Consider the following 22,054-nt stretch of genomic DNA (forward strand, 5'->3'; position numbering starts at 1 on the left):
CTAAAGAAAATTTCATTGTCTTGTAAGAAATTGCATTATGATTTCTGGAACTTTTCTATATACCGGACAGCAGTACAAAAAGCGGTACAATAAATAGGATGAATAACAAAATACCGTATTTCCCCATGTATAAGCCACCCCTTTTTTCCAAAATTTTCAAGCCCAAAAAGTAGTGGGGTGGCATATACAAAGCAGGTACACTTTTTATACGTGAAAAATGCATAAAATAATAAAGTAGGAATAAACTGGTTTTCCAGCAGTATGCTATACTTTTTTGTAAAAATTGTAAGTGACGATACGATTACGAGTGCGAGTACGTGATAGAAATGCATACGCTAGGCATCGGCCTGAATGCTTCGTTCCTACTCTGCCCGATCGTAGATTGCTAGCGCGCCCGCACCGCTTCGCATCATGACCGGTTGTAGATCTAGACGTCGAATTTTGTTTCTTTGTAAATTTTCTTTCTTCATAACTTGTTTCTCTAATAAAATATTTTTTTCAAAACTTCACAGTCCAAAAATTGGGGGGGGTGGCTTATACAAAGGGGGTGCTTATACATGGGGAAATACGGTAATGTGATGATGACTATATCATTGCATTGCATCAGCAAAGAGGCCTCTTAATTCAGCTAAAGATGGATCCTGTACCATAAAATTCTGAGCTGAAAATAATAAAAAATATTATATACAAAACCACTCCTAGCATGGGTAAGGAGAAAGCTGGAGCAGAACCTTTTGGGCAAATAATGCTTGTAGTATTCAGTAGTTTTCAGTAGTTCAATAGTTTTCAGTGGTTCTTTCACTTTACTCCTTCTACTTTAATCCCTCTGAAATTCAAAATTCTAAAATATAAAGAGGAACATCTTTTATTTCATAAAACAAACTGTGTGGGGCTCTTTTCTGCTAACATTAAGCTGCATGCCTTTACAGAGAGCTAACAGTAGCAAAACAGTATTCGCCTAGAATTGTTTACTGGATAAAGTTATTCGCATAAACAATTTATTTACCAATATCATTGCATTCCATAGTGTGATTGTTCGGTTCCAGCCAGTCAGGGCAGTTTTCAAGACACTTTCCAAGATGTAAGTAAAATCCATTTTTACATTTCGTACAGAAATTTTGATTAAAGCAGGCTTCACAATCAGCTTTACATTCTGAAGTACAAGAAATAACCAATCACTTTCTGGTCATATTCGATAATGCATCCAATTTACATAGAAAATGACTATGAGACATTGTTTCTGCAACATGGATCATTGTAGGAGGAAAATGGTGATAGTCTTTGGTAGTGAAAAATCAAATTATGCTTTTAATAAAATTTTATGATACCTTATCAACTAGCTTCTTTTTAAAAGGGTGCATAAAGACATAATTGAGTGATCAAACATATCTGGAAGTGTACATTATCCTGATATATCTGAGAAAATCAGGGTTTAGATTATATATATTAATTTTTGACATTTTTAAAGTGAACTTTACTGTAAAATTATAGGGATGATGTTCCATACATTATTTTAATTTGAGGAAGAACAGACATGTGCTTACTGTAAACCTCCCAGAGACCCTTAGGGGTAATGAGTGGCATAGAAATATGATGAATGAATGAATGAATGGAAGGAAGGAAGGAAGGAAGGAAGGAAGAAAGAAAGAAAGAAAGAAAGAAAGAAAGAAAGAAAGAAAGAAAGAAAGAAAGAAAGAAAGAAAGAAAGAAAGAAAGAAAGAGAAAAACAGGAAGAAAAACTGATGTGATTAAATACAAGGAAGATGAGATGGGTGAATTTCATTCTTTGGAAAGAAGATCCTATGCAAGAATGACAAATTTAAGAAGGGTTTCACATTTGTGTTGTTTTGTAAAGGTGATATTTCATGAAATGTATGTGTTTATAAACTACCATAGTTAAAATTGAATATATGCCTGATGATGATGGCAGATGAGATTCTGCTGAAACGTTGCTACAACTTTAAAAGCACAACTATAATGACGTGGGAAAATACCCAAACAAAGCTGAATAACATGTATGTATGTATGTATGTATGTCTGTCTGTCTAGGTGTGTTTGGGTCTTTTCCCATGTAAGATTAAGAGTATCTTGGCAAGGTTTCGGCGAGGTCCCACTCGCCATCCTCAGGCTGGTGCTTTCGGCTTCGTGCCAGTGCAAGCAGTGTGTGATCGGAGCTGCCATCTCTCTATAAATACTGGTGGTGGGGGCTGGTGTGCTGGGCTGGTTGGCTGTGCTGTTGCCTCTTGGTTGGTTGATGGAGTTGATGTTGGTATAATGGGCTGTGTGGTGGCCTTGTGAGTTTTGTTGTGGAGATATCCTGGATCTTGTGCTGTAATCTCCTGGGTTGTTTGTTTTGTATTGATCTTTTTTCCATTAGCCTCCTGTGTTTTAATGGCTTGGGTAATGGGTTGTGTGATGACCTTGTGAGATTTATTGCTGTGGTATCCTTGGTCTTGTACTGAGATTTCCTGGGTCGTTTGCTGTGTTGCAACTTCTTGGGTTCTTGTGGTGTAATTTCCTGAGTTTTCTGATGTGATATCCTGAGCGGGTAGCTGTGATGTAGCATTCTGGGTTTTGGTCTGGCTTCGAGTCTGTGTTGGCGTGTGTCAGCTTGTTTGGTTTTGGGGTCAGGGGGTGCGACAGCTGGCGAAGCCGTGGTCTGTTTTCTGGATGGTGGTTGTCCTTCATTTGGGGCCTGGGTCTGATGGGGATTGGCAGTGGTGTCCCATGTTGTTTTGGGTCTGGTGTTGGTTTTCATGGCTGGGACTCATTTGTTGGTGAGGGCTAGGTTCCTGGCAGGCAGGAGGTATCCCATTTATTCACGTTATGGGGGTGTTTCTCTATTTCGATGGCTTCCCTGATTATTCTCTTGCTGGAGTGTTCAGTGTTGAATATTCATAAGTTATTGACAATTAATATGCATACACACACACACACACACACACACACACACACACACATATATATATATATACATGGATCTTTGGTTGTTCGGGTTTTCTCCCGCGTAAGATTCGAAGTATCTAGGCAATGTTTCGATGAAGTCTCATTCATCATCTTCAGGCTTCTGTCTTCGGCTCTTGCTTCTCAGAGTGATGTGAGATTGCAGCTGCTTCTTCCTTTTAACTGCTAGTGGGGGTGGGACTTGATTGGGTGGGGGCTTGGCTGTGTTCTGATTGGGTGGGGGTGTATTCTCATTGGTAGGGGGTTTGGCTGTGTTCTGATTGGTTGGGGGGTTGGCCGTGTTCTGATTGGTTGGAGGCATGTTCTGTTCAGGTGGGGGCTTGGTTGTGCTCAGGTTAGTCTTAGTTGCTGGGGGATTTGAGTTGGTGAGCTGTGATCTTGCTGTTTGGTTTCGAGTTCGTGGTCGTGCTGCATCTACATAGTGGGTGTCGGTTTGCTTCATGTATGGCTCAAAGGGGTTTGAAGTGGGTAGTGATGCAGCTGCAGTGCAGCTTCTCATCGTGTCTCATCTTCTGAGTGGGTGTGAGTCTGTTTTCTACATGGAAGTGTGGTGGTGGCATCTTGTGTGGCTCTCATGGGTGTGGGTCTGGTGTCATTCTTCATGTTAGGTACTCGTCTATTCATGAGGGCAGGTTTCCAAATGGCTGGAAGGTGGGAGGTGTCATCTCGTTTGTTCATGCTGTGTGGGCGTTTTTCTATCTCTATGGCTTCTCTGATTATTCTGCTGTTGAAGTGTTCGGTTTTGGCGATAGTTCTGGTATTTTTAAAGTCAATTTCATGTCCTGTGGCTTTGAGGTGTTGGACCAGGGAAGAGGTCGTTTCTTCTTTTTTGATTGAGTTCTTATGTTCTTCAATGCGTGCACTTATTCTTCTGTTAGTTTGTCCAATGTATGTGGTAGGGCAGGCAGTGCAGGGGATTTCGTATACTCCTTGGTTTTCTAATTCGATTTTGTCTTTGGGGTTTCTTAGGATGGTGGATATTTTTCTGTTTGTGCAGAATGCTGTTTTAATGTTGTGTTTTTGGAGGATCTTGCTGATTTTGCTGAGACTTCATCGAAACGTTGCCTAGATACTTCGAATCTTACGCGGGAGAAAACCCGAACAACCAAAGATCCACATACAAATACCCGCGAGAACCTCAGAAAACAAATATATATACATATACATACATACATGCATACATACATGTATGGTATTCAGCTTTGTTCGGGTATTTTCCCGCGTCATTATAGTCATTATAGTTTATAGTTGTGCTTTTAAAGTTGTAGCAACGTTTTGGCAGAATCTCATCTGCCATCATCAGGCTTCTGTATTGTGTAAGTACCCACGAAAACTTAATTGTAAAACCCATGTTGTATCTTAGGATTTATTATAAGCAACAGTATCAACTGCAGGGATGACTGAAGATGAGCCCCTGAATGCACATTAGAACAGGGGTGTCAAACACAAGGCCCGTGGGCTGGATTTGGGCTGCAATGTGGTTGGATTTGGCTCATGGGACCATCCTGGAAAATGTAAGGAGCCGGCCCACATCGCTTTGGCCTGGTCTACCCAATGTGAAGAGGAAACATTGGGTCAGTGTGGCTTTGGCCCAGTCTACTCAGTGCAAAAATAGACCAGCAGTTTGGGGAGTGGTGTCAAGCTGACCAAACCCACCCAGTTGGCTAGGCCCAGATGGCCCCCTGAGGTCAACCACAGCCCTGATGCAGCCCTCAGTGGAGAGGGGGTTCATAATGTAAATAACAATATTATTTAATATTAAATCTTAGACATACTTTAATAATAATAAATCTCAGTAACTTAATAATTCTTAGATTCTTGATTTGGACTAGAATTATTAAGTTTTCACCAGTCTCAAACTGTGAATCTAATAATAATATCTATGAAACATTGTATTTTAGATTCAGATTCTAAAGAAACCTTGATTTATTGTTGTCATCATGCTGTCCTTAGAAGAGACATGGTATTTAATGTGAGGATATAGAATAAATCAGGTGATACTTAAGTCAGAACAAATATATAGCACGAAGCTTATTGACGTGAGCTCAAATGAGCAGTCATGTCTGCTACTATTATCTGATCAATTAACCAGCAGCTCATGTTTTTTTGGTGCTTTCAAAGTTCAAAACTTTCCAAATATTAAGCAAAATTTAGAAAGCAATGGTTGCAACATTCCATCAACTTACTCATACACTCATTTCGTTCTGGGGATCGTTGTCCAAAATACCCAGGAGGACAGGATGAAAAACACATCCCGGTCTGTTTCATGTGACTCCTCTTCAGAAAAAAGAAGAGTCTAGGTTTACATGACATGCATCCATTATATTCAGAACATGTTGCACATCCTCCTTGACAAGCTTGGCTCATATTGCGATGCACTAAGAAGAAAAATCACAGGTGTTATCATTAGCAATAATATTATATATATATTCATATTTCAAAATTTTTCAACATTATTAATAAGTTCATATTTTAACATTATTAATGTTTAATACAATGAATTTCAATGTCTTTATAGAAAGAAAAAAGATGGCAAAAATTCAGAGAGCTGATATTTTGCTTCTAATTCAGTGTTTTTGAAAGAAATTATATATCAAGTATAATGAGGTTTAGTTTCAATATGTGTACAATATATAGATTACAGCTTCAATGGTATACAGAAAATATGCATATTATTCATAAGTAGAAATGACTTCTGTTGCATTGTCAGAAAATACACTTAATTTTCTTCCCTTTATGTTTAACTTGGTTCCAGGAAATATTTAAACTGTTTGAAATATTAAACAGCAATTTAATATCCCTGGGAATTTTGCCATCAGACTGATATCAGATGATACAAAATAACATAGAAAAGAAGGATTTAGATTGCAATTGTAATTTATATGAATAAGAGCAAGGTCCAATAACTGTATGGAAAGGAAAAAAATATGGTATAGAAATTCATCTGTGTTATACGAATATTAATATTTAGTTGTTTCTAAATCATAGTCATCATAGCTTATGTCTATGTCTGTTAATTCTAGAATAGACCCTGCAGTTTTCTTGGCAAAGATTTTCAGAAATGGTTTGCCATTTCTTTCTTCTTTGGGATGACACAAAGTGACTGGTTCAAGGCCAGTGCCTGAAATGGAATTAGAACTCAAGATCTCTCGCTGTTGAGCCTGATGTTTTAACCACTACAACAAACTGGCTCCCATTTCATAGTTTATATAACTACTACGTATTTATTTATTGCATTTTGCCTCTGTTTTCAGATTATTACAATAGAACTAAATCTTTGAAAATCTAAAGCATGTTCTACTGTAATACTAGCTTGATTGGGATTACTATTTTCATATCATACATTCTGCTTTAAAAGAATTCTTGTTCACTAAATCATCACAAGTCATGAAAGGTAAATGAAGAAAATGAAATGAAGACAAATCAGTAAGGACTTCTTGAATTCTCCATGAACACTCAATCAGTACCAATACGATCTAAAAATAAAAATATTCATAAGATTTTTCTATTATCGTAATACATTATCTTTAGTTGAAATAGCAGGACAAAAATATGGAAGGAGATCTAATAGTAACTGTGAATTCTTTCTTGATTTATGTTTCTTCAGGATCTTAATAGCAGATAAAATAGAATGAATTTCATTTTTAACCATATGCATCTACACTTTTCAGTTTCCTAATGCTTCAAAGTAGAAAATACCTGAAAAATATAGCTTTAGAATACCGGCAATCCTTAAGTTATGAATGTAATGGAGCCTGCCAATTACATTTGTAACCCAAGGATTCCTAAGAGTGAATCATGCAACTTGAACATGATCACTCCCTGCTTTTGTCCACACATTTGCTAATTGAATGCATGGATTGTTAAGTGCACATGAGGTATCTCAGGATAGGGAAGGCCATTAGGGGGGTGGTCTAGTGATGGAACAGGCCACCTGATTAAAATCACCCAAGGCCTTCCCTGACCAACTGAGATACTTAATGTTCCCCACAATTGCTGTCCCTTCATCCTTCTGCATGAAAATCTAGTGAGTGTCTGAAATTATGCAAGATCAAGGCCCCTAGAAGCTTCTAGTCTCAGCCCACAAAGTGTTTGCAAGCTAATGGGACACTTTGAGGCAGTGCAATTTCACTGCCCCGAAGCCTCCTGTCCATCATAAAATTCACAAATGGAATTCACATTGAGTAGGTATGCACTTGTAAATATCTTAAAGTGTAATTCCATACTTCTCTCTCCAGGAATGCTCTAATGTTTTAAAACCAGAATAAGTATTACACAACGTACTCTATAGCTATTATGAGATACTACCACTCTAAAGGATCCCATTATATTGCTCTAGTTTCAATTTTGTACTCAAACAAGAAGAAAGAAGAAAATTTCAAGAAAATCCCTCTTTCCACGAAGAAAGTCAACAAACTAATAGGACCACCAATGGGAACAGATGGAAAGAAGGCAACAGGCAACAGAAGAACTGCTTAATTCCTTCTTTGCATCTGTTTTTTACACACACAAAAAGATATAGCCCAATCTATTAAAAGCAGCACTGAGGGAGATAGAATAGGTGCACAAGTCAAAATAGGTAAGGAAATAGTAAGAGAATACTTATCTACCCTGTATGAATACAAATCACCTGGGCTATATGCTTTGCATCCCAGGATTCTGAATGAGTTGGCAGACGTAATCCTGGAGGCACTGAATATAATCTTTCAAAGCTCCTGTAGCACAGGGGAACTACCAGAGAACTGGAAAAGAGCTGATGTGATACCAATCTACAAAAAGAGGAAAAACTGGATCCAGCAAATTATAGGCCAAGTAGCTTGACACCAATACATGGGAAAATCCTGGAAAGCCAGGGGAGGATTTATTGTTAAATTTAATAATAAATAAATAAAATGTATGAACATCTAGCAATGATCAAGGTGATTTACTAGAAGCCAGCATGGGTTTGTTAAAAACACATCATGCCAGGAAAAACTTTTATTCTTCTTTGGCAAAGTGATTAAATTAGTGGACCAACGAAAAGCTATGGATATAGTATACTTAACTTCTTTAAGGCATTTGGCAAAGTAGATCACAGTCTACTTCTTAATAAGGTAGAAAATGTGAAGTAGACAGTAACACCACCAGATGGATCCAGAATTGGCTGAGCAACCACATCCAATGTGTAGACCTTAATGGAACTACATCTACATGGAAGGAAGCATGCAGTAGGGTACTTCAAGGTTCTGTCTTTGACTCAGTGTCAGCATTCCAGCAAACCTCCATTCCAACCAATAACTCTGAGACAGACATCCCCTAAAAGTTCCTTTTAATTGGATAGTAACTGGTACATCTGTGGAATCCTGAATCTGAAGTTCCGGGCTTCCTTGCAAAAGTAAAAAATTACAAATCCATCCCCTAATCCCATCACATGGCCCAATCACCATCTGTCCCAAAGTAAGACTTCCTTTTCACTATGCGCAACACTCCCTGACCATGAATCAGCAAAATAATTTTATTTTGTCTAACTAGATATACCCAAAGGAATTCCCCCCTCCCACTTTCCCAGGGAGGGGAAGCTGACACTCAGTAATCTTCAAGATCATAAATGATCTAGATGAGGAGATAGAAGGGAAACTCATCAAATTTGCAGATGAAACCAAATGTATGTGGGGGAGATTGTTAACATTTTGGAATATAGACTGAAGATTCAGAAAGTTTTTGACAGACCTGAGCATTGGGCCCTGTCCAACAAGATGCAGTTCACTGGTGAGAAAAATAAGGTCCTCCATTTAGGCAGGAAAAACCAAATGCATAGGTACAAAATAAGTGGTTCTTGGCTCAACAGTAATAACTGTGATAGATGTCCTAGTGGATCACTACTTAAGTATGAGCCAGAAGTGTGCTGCCAAAAATAGCCAATGCTGCCTAGGGTTGCAACAAAAGAGAGATAACATCATAAAAAGTAATAATGCCACTTTACACTGCATTAATTGGGCCAGATTTGGAATAGTTCTGGTTACCACAATACAAAAAAAAATTGTGACCATAGAACAGGGATGTCAAACTTGAGGCCTGTGGGCTGGATCCAGCCCATGGGGAGCTTAGATCTGGTCCACGGGGCCTCCCTGGAAACAGCGAAGGACCAGCCCGCAATGCCTCTGCCAGGGAAAATGGACTTCTGTTTTCACTGGCAGAGGGTTGCAGGAAGCCATCCTAGCTGAAAATGGAGCATCACCGGGGTCATATTTTGCTGGCAGAGGATTGCAGGAGGCTATCCCAGCTGAAAATTGAGCTCAGGAGCCCGTTTTCACTAGGAGAGCGCTCGGGCAACCATAGGTGTCCCTGACATGAGTGACGTCAAGCTGGCAATGCCCACCCTGGCCACGTCCACCCCAGCCCTGGTGTAGCCCTCAATGAAATAGAGTTTGACATCGTTGCCATAGAAAATGTGCAGAGAAGAGCAACAAATATGATGAAGGGTCTGGAGACTAAACAGAAAAGCGGGGATTGATTATTCTCAGAACAACCTAGAAGTAAGGACAAATTTTCTCTCAGCAAGAATAATTAATCAATGGAATAGTTTGCCTCTTGGAGTTGTGGGTGCTACATCACTAGAGGTTTTCAAAAATAGAGTGGACAACCACTGGGTGCAATAAGGTCTCCTCCCTTGAGCAGGGGGGTGGATTCTGAGGTCCCTTCCATCCCTAAGATTTTATGTTCTAAGAATTTAGTATTGTGTGGATCCATAAAAATTATATCCCTAACTGAAAATATCAACAATTATGATAAAAATATTCAGTATACATGAATATTCCACAGGCAGTTCAATATTAAATAGAAAATAGTAGACGCATTGAGTGTGAAAATTATATCCCCTCCCCATGCATCCTGAATTTGTTGAGAAACTGTTTCAAGATTAAGAAAACCCGCCAAGGAAGGGTGCATAATTTATTCAGTCTATTAATTTCTTTGGCACAACAGAAATAACCTCCAGATCAGCCACATGAGCCACCAGTGGTTTGCTTCCCATCCAAGAATATTTCATATAAATAAACTGAGAAGAATTTTCTGTCTAGAGAATGAATGAACAGTTCTTTCCCCCCCCCCCGCCTCCAGTCCGTACATTCCTCCTTGTTCTTCTAGAATTTATAGGAACTCATTTTGGCAAAGTTATGTGCATGCATACATACATATATGCACAAGGAGGCTAGGATAAAGGTATTTTATTAGGTCAATGTATCTTGGAGCTTATTTGAATGAAAAACTAAAAAAATAGAGCTGTATTCTGCACAAAATGTCATTTTGGCAAGCGGGGCCGCTATATAAATTTAAATAAATAAATAGTACCCCCGGGTATACTTTTAACAGTTATTTGACCCCTAAAGTCAATCAGACTGCAATCTTCTATGCAGAAACAGAAAGGATTATAAAATCAACAATGAGATTTTAGTTAGTAAGGCCTAATTCAGATAAATTTGGCAGCTGCACATTTTGAAAAAGCAGACTGATTGGTTAGATTGTACCAACCTATCTTGCAGTGGTTAGAGTGCTGTACTGCAGGCCATTTCTGCTGACTATCGGCTGTTCAAGTCCCACCAAGTCCCACTCAAGGTTGACTCAGCCTTCCATCCTTCTGAGGTGGATACAATGAGGACCCAGATTGTTGTGGGCAATATGGTGACTCTGTAAAACCGCTTAGAGAGAGCTGTAAAGCACTGTGAAGCGGTATATAAATCTTAAGTGCTATTGCTATTGCTATTTTGTTTTAATTGGTAGTTGCATGACACACACACAGTATCTCTATACCTAGTTAATTAAGAACCATGCCAATGTTCCTAATGAATGGTTTTGCTCGCTGTCCTCACATTACTGGAGAGAGTGTTTAAATTGGCTATTGAGTTAAGGTGCTATCTAGCCACCCTTGATCAGCATCAAACAAAGTTAGCATAAAAAAAATCTTGTTCCCATTTGCTAATTTTTAATTTTAAGGTCAATCCTGAATGGCATCCTCTTGATTCATCAGTATACCACTTATAATAGGATGTACTACTGGCCATACTACTGTCCTGTCAGCATGACATTAACCGATGAGAAAAAATCATCCACCAGTTATGGCACTGCAAAAAGAATGGTCTGATTTTAGGATACTGCTAAGGTTTATCCATCTGTTTTCTTTGTTTCTATAACTCCTTCAGTTGCCTCCAAAAAATAATAATGTTGCTACCACAACAAATGCCTAGTTAATCTATTACTTCTATCCTGTGTATATTACCTGTTGGATATTCCCAAGTACTTGAATATTCTGGAATTCATAATATTCTTCTATTATGACCTACTTTGAAAATTCCAATATAACAAACAATTTGATAGGAGAAAAGAGAAATAGACTCTCATGAAACAGAACTTTAAATTTCTAATGAACCCCCAGATTATCCAACTCAATTTTGAATTTTGAATTTAAGTCCTTAAAAATCCAAAATAAACCCATTTTTTGCCTTGAGCCTTACAGACCCTAAAGGCATTTGCGGGGGCGGGGACAAGCCCCAAATAGGAAAATATTCGCTCTGGTGCTCTCACATCACCAGCAATGCAATCTGTGCACCCTTATCAGAAAAATGTGCTTACTCCTGATTTCAAATCAGAAGCAGATGCAATCAACTTCCAAGCCATGGAAAAAGAATGGAGTAAGGAAAGGGATGTTGGTCTGGTCTTTGAGAGGCAAAATTATATAGTGGCAAACCACAATTTCCTGTCACATGTTAGAGCCTCTCAGATGTTAGCATATGACTGCATCAATACCTCATGTTACACCAAGTATATGCAATAATTTTGAGGCAGATCTGCACACTAGCAAAAGTGTTGTCCTGGTGTTGTGATTAATTACAAACACCCAACTACTACAAAATGAATTAGCTTCTTCAGAAGCTCCCAATCAGACCTTCATGGGCCTAAATGTATTTCTGCAAGTAAATGCAATTGTTTTACAGCATGGCGGTTTCTATTTATTTATTTATAAAAAGATCAGGTCATACAAAGCATTTCCCCTTGTCTATACCAAGCCATAGTATGAATTAATTTCACACTAGACTAGTTTTGGCTTTATGTTATATATGAATTGAGCTACTGTGGCCTTCTAAAGCATGTTTTATATCTTACATATTGAATGTGAATAGATGATTGCTCATAAACCATGCTTAAAACAAGACATGGGTTATAGATCCTTATTTGCAATCTGAACTAAATAATGCAGGGGAAATACACATTTCTGTATTACTTGCACTGATCATTTCTAAAATTATATATTTCAATTGTTATTAGCTCTTGCTTGAGTTGACTTTACAGATGTCATTTATTTGCATAATATTTAAAAAATGTGATATTAGGAAAGTGTTATGCAATCATTAATTGTGCACCATCGTAATCAAAAGCTGAGTTGAAATACTTGGCTAGAAATTTAACAACTTCCATTGTTAAATGTTACATATTTCCTTCTCAGCTCTCAAACTATATGGGAGTCATTCAATTCATACCATTAGCATTATGAAACACCAGTAGCAAGGTTTTCTTACAGCCTTCTAAGTTTTTGTTATACACCTTTTTTTTTTTTACAGAAGCCACAGAAATATTAGCAGGAACATTTTTTAGTTTTAAATCTTATTTTCTTATTCCTGCACATACTATATCACAAAATCCTGTAAGTTTATTTTAGGATTTTTTTATGTTGCTTATTGTTAAAGAAACAAGACTTAATGCAATCATTCAGCTTTATTACAGAAACTGAACAAACAGTCTGACCCACAGTCCACTATGTATTATGGTCTTTTAGATACATGTTGATGCTCTCATTTATTTTTAAAGCTCTAGACAGAAAACCTAAGCAAAGGCCTTCAGCATGTCCATAGGATCCACCATATATGGCTTTGTTTAGTTTGGTGGGTTCAAGTAGACACATATTTAATTGTCTTGACTTCTGCTCAATAAACTTTGGCAGTGATTTCAACATCTCCAGAAGGCACAATGTCATATTTGTTTATTGAGAAATAAGCTTCAGTGAAATCGGTTTATTGAATTCTCCTTTCATTCAAATCTGTTTTTCTAAAAAAATGTTCTGTGAATGCTTCAATTGATCACAATCATGATAGACAGCAGAGCCTATCAGGTGGCAACCACAGCATATGGAACATTGTGACTTGAACATGAGGAGTATATGATAAAGAACAATTAATTAACAAAAATGAAATAAATAAAAATAGCTATGTTGGATGACTGTAATTAAGAGATAGGGAATGGTGTAATAAAACTGAATAAAAGTGGACTGATTATTGGAAATGGAGATGATTCATGCAAGTCTGTGACAGTGGAAGTATAATTTTGAATGAAATGGGATTTGGCCATCTTAAGTAGTTGTAGGTGTTTGAAAGTAGGAATCCATAGGCTAATTATGGTTGTATATTATATTCCACGAATGACCATAATGAAATGATCAGAAATGAGTTTTGAGTGGAAAAATGTTAAATATTCTGGATTAATGTGATCCAGGAGTGGGAAAAGAGAGATGACATGAATTGATATATGGTAGTAAAATCAGAGATATAGAAAAAGTGCCTGGACCATTAAGAGATTAAATTACAAATGGTGAGCATCCGCTTAGAAAATTTGTGATTTGAAAATATGGTGTAAGTATAAATCTACTTGAATGACTATAAATTGAAAAGCTTGATTTTGTTCATAATGAAAGATTGAGGAAAATTAGAATACAAGGATAATGAGAGGTCCTGAATGTGTAACACAGTGGTTCCCAACCTTTTTTTCACCCCGCACCCCTAAAGAAATTTCACTTGAACCTCGCACCCCCTGAAATAAGTAATAAATAAAAATGCCAACATATAGCCAATATCCTATTATTTACCTGGACTTTTCTCGCACCCCCTGGAATATCGTCTCTCACCCCCAGGGGGTACGAGCAACCCAGGTTGGGAACCCCTGGTGTAACAGAACATTATTTGGTAGTGTCAAGATTAGTACTAAAAAGGAGTTAATGTGGAAGAAAAAGAAAAGTAAAACAACAACAAGAAAAATGAAGACTCAGAGAAAAAGAGGGTCTTACCCCCTTTCCATACGCATGTGAACTTCATTCAATGTCAAACCTAGGAGATGCCCCTGTCCACATACATAGAAACTGCTTAGTGCTTCTGTAAGAAAATATTTAGTACAAACTGAATTGAACCCTGAGTAGTAAGAGGGAAAGAAATCTTAATTTGAATCTTCAAAATGATCTGATTGCTTTAGGTGAGCATGATTAACCACAGCAGTTTGTAGAAAGGCATGAAGTTAGATTGGGAAGAATGAAAAAAGGTCCTGGATGAAATAAGGAAATGAAAAAGGCTGTGAAGAGGAAAAAATATGATTATAAGAGAATGATTACCATGAACATGAGGATGAATCACAGCTTCAAAGAATTTATTCAAAGGAAGGAAGACAAGGATTAAAGGAGATAGAGAAAATGCAAGAAGTTTTAATAGAAATAAAAGTAGTTTTGAAATTGGGTGAAGAGAGCTAGCCAAGAAGCCTCTGCAAAAGTAAAAGGGATTAAAAATAAAAGGGATGAAATCATTTGGAATAAAACTGAAGTGAGAGAATGCTGGGAATATGTTTTAGAGAGGAGTTCAGGAATGATAGTGATATGTTAAGAATGAAATTGAAAGAAATTTTACTGTCAAAGAAAAAAGGACAAAAAAAAACAAATAGTAAATGCAGTGAATGTTTCAGAAAAAATGACCAGGCTGAAGGTGTAGAGTGTGTAATTGGAGAAGTGTTATGATTGTGGTTTTCTTAAGTGCTGTGTGACTTGTTTAACATGTGTGTGAAGATAGTATCTGTGTCTAACTATTGGAAGAATGCTATTACTGTAAGGAAGGAAGGAAATTTCAGGGCAAAATCTACAGAGGGATTATTTTGTTAATGTACCAGAAAAAATATTTGGATGAATTCTAGTTGAAAAGATACAAGAAGTGACAATAAAAAAAAATTGGGAAGTACTGTGAAGGTTTATGCCAGTAAAGTGTGCAGAGTTTTGCTCTTAAGTAGGTCATTGAGAAATGTATGAATGACAGAAAGAATTATTATTGTATGTTTGTTGATTTAGAGAAAACACATACATTGAAGATGTATATGTTTTGAAATATTTTCCATGAGTATATAATAGAAGGTTGGTTGAATCTGATAAGAACAATTCATGATGGCTGTAAACCATGCATGACAATAAATGGAATATAGGTAATCTTCAGCTTACAACAGTTTATTTAGTGACCTTTCAAAGTTACAGCGGCACTGAAAAAAGGGACATGACTGTTTTTCACACTTATGACCATTGCAGCATTCCCATGGTCACATGATTAAAATTCAGATGCTTGGCAACTGGTTCATATTTATGGCGGTTGCAGTGGCTTGGGGTCATGTGAGCCCCTTTTGCGACCTTATGACAAGCAAAGTCAATGAGGAACCCAGATTCACTTAACAACCATGTTACTAACTGAACAAATGTAATGATTCCATTAACAACTGTGGCAAGAAAAGTAGTAAAATGGGGCAAACTCAACAAATTTTTCACTTAGCAGCATAAATTTTGGGCTCAGTTGTGATTGTAACTCAAAGATTATCCGTCACAACTCCAATAAAGAACGGACTGGAGCCGAGACAGCCAGGATGTGTATAGATTACATGGGGCGCCCAGAAGAATAATATCCAACAGGGGGGTGCAGTTCACAGTGCGTTTTTGGAGGGCATTCCTCATTTTGATGGGGTCTTCTCAGGGACTCAGCTTGGCATACCACCTGAGTACAAATGGAGCCGCAGAAAGAGTGAATGCCATGGTCAAATGATATTTAAGATCGTATATCTCACATCAACAAAGAGAATGGGTAGATTTATTACCGTTCGCTGAAATTGCTTACAATAACGCACTGCATAGCAGTACCAGGTACAGTCCATTTTGTATAGTACATGGTACGGAATTTGGCCCAAGTTTGGAATTCATCTGTCAAGAAGAAGACCCACCTGGTGTTAAAGAATGGGTTAAAAATACAAGGATGTTGGAATAACGTACAAAAAGCATTAGAAAAAGCTTCCAGATAATATAAAATTCAAACAAACAAAAAACGGAAGGATATTAAACCCTTCCAGGTGGGAGATAAAGTTTATCTTTCTACCAAATATATCAAATTGAAATTGAACAGCCAGAAACTGGGTCCAAAATATTTAGGCCCTTTTGATATAGTAAGAGTAATTAACCCCATGACAGTTAAACTCATATTACCATCATGGCTAGGGCAGATTCATCCCGTTTTTCATACAAATTTACTTAAAACAAGTGTCACTAGAAATGATGAGATATCTATGAAACCAGTACACAGAGAACCAGAACAATTTGAAATAGATAGAATACTAGATTCTAGAATACTAAGACATACTATTCAATACCTCATACGATGGAAAGGGTATCCCGAATCAGAGGCATCCTGTGTGAATGAGTTGGATATGTGTGCAGATAGATTGAGGAAAAAATTCCACAACCGCCATCCCGATAAGCCAGGAGCCATTGTATAACTTCTATCCACCATTATCCCTTTTGTTTAATGTGTTCTTGTATTCTAGGCAGAATCATGGTAGATGGGGCTGCCCTGTCATGACTCTAATAAAGAACAGACTGGAGCCGAGACAGCCAGGATGTAATACGACCATAGTCTTTTATTTGCCTTGTGTTACCACGTGGACATTATGATGAATATTCTTCAAATAACTGACATCGGCTTCCTGACAAGGAGTGGTGCAATAATAATGATTCATGGCTGGATGTCAAGGGGGTGGTGTTGTAATAATGATACGAGACAAATGGGGGTACATGGATTCATCAAGCAGGGGAAAGGTGCAGTTACCATGTTTCTTTAATTTAAGGATGCCAGATGTTAGGCAGCGAAGGCGGCTGGAAGGTGGTTATAGTAATTATGTTGTTATCCAAAGTATAACATGTATAAGTACAGCTCTGGGTTGCAACGAAACCCAGAGCTGACTTTAAACATAATTTGATCGCTGTTACCTATTGTTATGGTGTGGGAGACGAATAAAAAAACTTCACTGAAGCTACATGAGTGAGTTGGTATCTTATCATTCACCCCCTCAACCTCGGATGAACAGCTGACACTATCTACTGAACAAATATTTCAATGCTGAGCAGAGATTAAAACAAAGATGTTTAATAGCCCCTTGGATATTTAAAATATTTATATATAAATGTCCAATTAGTGCTGGTAATGAGTTTAGAGGTACATTGGTTATTGACTTACAGAAACAACTCAAAGTTGTTAACTAAAAATCCAAATAATTTGCAAAAAATGTCAAATAGATTCTATGATACAAGAAGTATGGATCTGAAAATTAATGTATCAGATCAAAGTAGTTGTGAAATAGGAAAAATGGGGTGAACTTCTAGAAGTTATTCTGAGATGAGGTAAGCCTACAACAGGAAGATGAAATTATGAGCTCTAAAATGAAAATAGTGACATAAATAAAAGAAGTATATTGAAGTGATAACTAATAAGTTAAAGGGAATACTGAGAAAGTCATAGCTGGATGGAATTGGTAAGATCTTCTAAAAACAGAAATTAAATGAAAGTGTGTGAAGTACATGAAGTGTGCGGGTCTAGCAGAAAGAACGGCTTGCAAACAAAAAATACAGGGAAATACAAATAATTTGTTTTAGTTTTATCTCTTCTTTTTCTTTCTCCAGGGGTGGGATTCTACAGGTTTGCACCTATTTGCTAGAACCAGCTGTTAACATTCTAAGCAGTTTGGAGAACCGGTTGTTAGAAGAAATTACTGGCCTAATCCTGTAAGGAAGGCAGGAAGGAAACATTCTGGTGTTGCTTACATCTCCATTAACTCTTATTACATTCTTAGCAGGACTAGACTTCCTGTCTCTGGAACTTCTCTGGAGTTTTTTTTCCTCCTTTGCTGGTACTTTCCTTGTGCGAAATGACCGTTTAAAGTTACAATGGCACTGAAAAAAGTGACATGACCATTTTTCACACTTACGACTGTTGCACCATCCCCACAGTCATGAGAGGCCAGGCGAGGAGATACGTGCCTCAGTGTGAGTGATATTGAGTTGGCCATGCCCAGCCAATCACATGACCACCAAGCCATGTCCACCAACTAAGCTGTGCCCACAGAACCAGTTGTTAAAAAATTTGAATCCCACCCCTGTCTTTCTCCTATTGTGTGACTTAATTTCTTTGCTTACTATTTCACAAGCCTTTTCTATAGTTTGTATAATGTTACTTTACCTTTTCTTCCCCAATTTTTTTTTATTTTTTTAAAAACAAACATAAACAAACACAAACACAAAGCAACAAATAAAACCATCCTTCCATTTTACAGTGTGTTGGTTGGTGCATATCTTTTGGGTACAATATCAGCAATCTTTTCCTTCTAGATTTAAATTATAATTCATATTATATATATCGACTATGCCTATTATATTCTTATTAACACCTTATCAGACTTTAATTATAAATTCACATTATTCTTTCCGAGCAGATCTTTCATAGGCCTTTTCTGTAGTTTGTATAATGTTACTTTACCTTAAAACAAAACAGCATAATGGGTATGTTTGTACTGTGATACATCAGACCAGAACAGAAACTTCAAAATAGGGAGTTAAGATTTACCATTTGGAGTATCTGAATAACATTATAGACATGGACATGTAGATTGATTGACTTTGCAGTAGAGTTTTAAATGTGAGGAGAAATGTAGACAGTTCTTCCTATATCATATTTTAGGTTTACGTTGGAATGCCAATTGCAATATAAGAAATACACTCTGGACATATTCCATGTGGCAAGAATTTTCATAGGTGGGAAGACATGAAGGTACAGCAGTGCAACTGACCTGTTTGCAGATCCCACAAAACTCTTAAATATGGCCTTAATGTTATTCAAAGGAAGCCTTGTAATTAGAAAAGATTTCTTGGAAAGATGAAAGCATGAATCCAATTTCAAAGCTTACTGAAATCAATGAAGATTGGTCTGGGTGGGACTCCCTGTGGTAGCAAATTCCATTTCAAATGAAATGAGAGCTTTCTGCATTGGAAGACTATGGCTTCTCCTATTAGGCCTAAAAACAATTTACTCTTGTTTTATTATAGCTAAATAACATGTCTGTTTTATGAGAAGAGAAGATGAAAATAAATGTGTATGGCTGGAAGAAAGGAAGGGAAAGAAAAATCTCACTGCTGAAAAGAATTCTGCCAAGATAAACCTTAGAGAGTTTTATAAATTAATTGTATTCCACATGTTTATTTTTCTTTTGGAAATTCTACACTGAGGCCATTTAAATAATCTTATTGGCAACAGCATATTTGTGTGTGTGTGTGTGTGTGTGTATCACTGTTACTGGAAGATGCTTGCTATTTCTTCACTAAAAAGTATGTTTCCCTTCTGACCTAGCAAATTAGGTAAGATTTATACTTCTGACCTGACATTTGGTTGTTAAGATTTATTCTTATATATTAATTTTATGATGCTTTTAAACCACTTATTTACAGCATGGGGAATATATTTATGGCTTAAGAAAAAGCAATTATACTTTAGAAATGGTAAAAATATCATAGGGAGAGTTCCCATAGATTCATGAAAGTAACAGATGCCCCTGTAGCTGGTTTTTTCTGGGGCTCTGGGTATTTCCTTTGCTGTTTAAGTGTTAATATTATATATTTTCATGTTGGTTTGGACATATTAATTTTAGACTGTTCCAAAATTCCAGTTTAGTGATATCTACTGAAGTGAAAAACAAAATTCCAGTGATAAATCAGTCCCTAGCATGGAGAACAATCATGATGAACTTCAATGAAATTTATTACTTACTTTTTATTATCTATATTAAAATTAGGTAATTCAGCAGAACTTAACTTTAGATAGATTTTGTGCTGAGATGCTAATGCTAGATGGACAGATGTCACTGGGAGAAGACAGTCTAGCAAATATCCAGACCCTGAACCATGAAGAATTTTAAAGATGATTACCAGCACCTTGAAGCCAGCTGGCAACCAAAACAGTTCTTGAAGTAGAGGTTTTTTATGTGGACACCTAGAAGGGCACTCATAACTACCTGAGCCAACACATTGGTGGTCTAGCTATAACTTCAAAATATTCTTCAAGGGCAGTCCCACTTTCAAATAAGGGATGATGAAGATGAAAGTGGAAGTGGATATGGCCTCCTCTTCCAGGAAAGACACAATTAATGCAGAAGATAAAATTTGTAAAGGGCCTCTTTGTCACAAATATATTTAATGTGCTAGGTAAGCATTATATTCCTTACACTAAGGAGAAGACCTCTAACAGAAACGCCAGCAAATCTTATCTAAGAAAAGCTTGGAAAATTATGACGAGGACTTCCACCTCAGCCCAATAGCCAATCAAAGTGCAGGGATTAGTCTACTTCAAAGTAAAAAAAATTTTTTCCTGAAACTCGGGGCATGCCTTCTAGGTGGCTTCCACCTGGAAGGTAATGAAGACCCAGTTCTTCCTCCAAGCTAGGATGAAGGTTGAGCTGAGTAGCTGTTTGGTCTGGTGTTTGTCGGGAAGGATTATTTTTGTTTTTTTGCCATGTTTTTGTGGATGTTGTGAGCTGCCTAGAATCATTATATAGGTGACCCAATAAATAAATAATATAAAAAAAACCCACAGTAGGCCAGCTAGACAGCAACACTTGAACTCGTCGAAACTGGAAATACAACTTCCAACCCACTCTGAATGGGTTGGGGCAAGTAGAAATTGATGTTGTCCCCACTCCCAATGGGAAAAACTTGGGAGAGCCGATATTCCCTACATCTGTTCAACTGAAACAATGGTGAATAGCTTCCCTATTAATCCCATTTCTATTTTTCCTTCCTCTGCCACTGCTCTTGTGTTGATTTTCAGTGTAAATATTCAGGATTTATTGTTCAGTCGTTAAGTCATGTCCAACTCTACGTGACCCCGTGGACCACAGCATATTAGACTCCCCTGTCCAATTCTCACAGCCATACCTTATTACTAGGAAAACCATAGTTTTGACTATATACTTAATGACAGCACTTAATTGAAATAAGAATAGCAAATGTACTGTATTAGCATTTGAGATATAAAAAGGGTGATTAAAAATGGAATGTTCAGGATTCTGAGAGTTCCATAAATCAACAGATTATTAGAGGATCTACATTTCTTCAATCCTTGATTACAAGATGGGGTGGGTTTTTTGTTTTTTTTTGTCAATGGTAATATATAGCCACAACCACTCCCACTTTATGGGTGAGTTCCTGAGCAAATGCTCTTTTTGAAAAAAGTCTTGAATAATATGAACCAACATAGTGTTTGGCTTTTGCAATCTATTTGAATTTTACGGCTTCAGTTCAAGCAATACTTAATACGTATCCTTATATAGTCATCTAATATAAGAATGTCCTGCTTTCAGAAGCAGCTTAGAAGCATTGCTATAGTAAAAATAAATATGAGGGATTTTTAATCCTTTTTCCACTAAAAGTGTAGATTTCATTTAACAGGTCAATTATACTTCTCCCTCTTTTATTCTGATACTTTTTTAAAAAACACAATACTTTATTTCTAGAGTTCTTGTGAAATCTACACTATAGTTCTAGACAAGTTTACTTTGGGATATTATTAAGATTAAGCCCAGCTAAACATAAACAGATTTCTCTCCAAATAATCATGGGTATACTTTAGGACGTAATCAAGGATCTCTGCAGTGTTGGAGTATTTTCAATCTTTGAGGCAGGAACCAACAAGATATACTATAACTGCCACCATGTCGCGTTTGTATCAACTGCATGCAATTTGTCTAAACGTCAATAATTGAATTAATTATAAACTATCTTTTCAATGTTTAGCCTACAAAAGCCACAAAATACAAATAAACACCCTCACTATCACAGAGTTCTCATTTGCCCCATGTTCCAAAAACAGTATTTGAGTAATTCCCCTCTCTCTTACTCATACCTTAAATTCTTTTCATAAAAATGTTATGTAGCTACTAAGCTTTGAACGGTATAGCA

The 22,054-nt window shown here is 37.0% G+C and overlaps 1 protein-coding gene across 1 annotated transcript in view; it reads right to left on the bottom strand.

Moving 5' to 3' along the window:
- RSPO3 (R-spondin 3) overlaps nucleotides 1–22,054 on the bottom strand; it is a 57,146-nt gene that overhangs the window by 22,003 nt on the left and 13,089 nt on the right. The window contains exons 2-3 of the mRNA XM_026705471.2: nucleotides 5,151–5,342; nucleotides 1,007–1,153 (exon numbers count right to left, since the gene is read on the bottom strand). Of these exons, the coding sequence (XP_026561256.1) occupies nucleotides 1,007–1,153; nucleotides 5,151–5,342 (339 nt within the window). The remainder of the gene's footprint in view (nucleotides 1–1,006; nucleotides 1,154–5,150; nucleotides 5,343–22,054) is intronic.

This window comes from Pseudonaja textilis, chromosome 1 (genome assembly GCF_049901715.1).
Source record: "Pseudonaja textilis isolate UNSWEBS1 chromosome 1, rPseTex1.2, whole genome shotgun sequence".
Classification (NCBI taxonomy): Eukaryota; Metazoa; Chordata; class Lepidosauria; order Squamata; family Elapidae; genus Pseudonaja; species Pseudonaja textilis.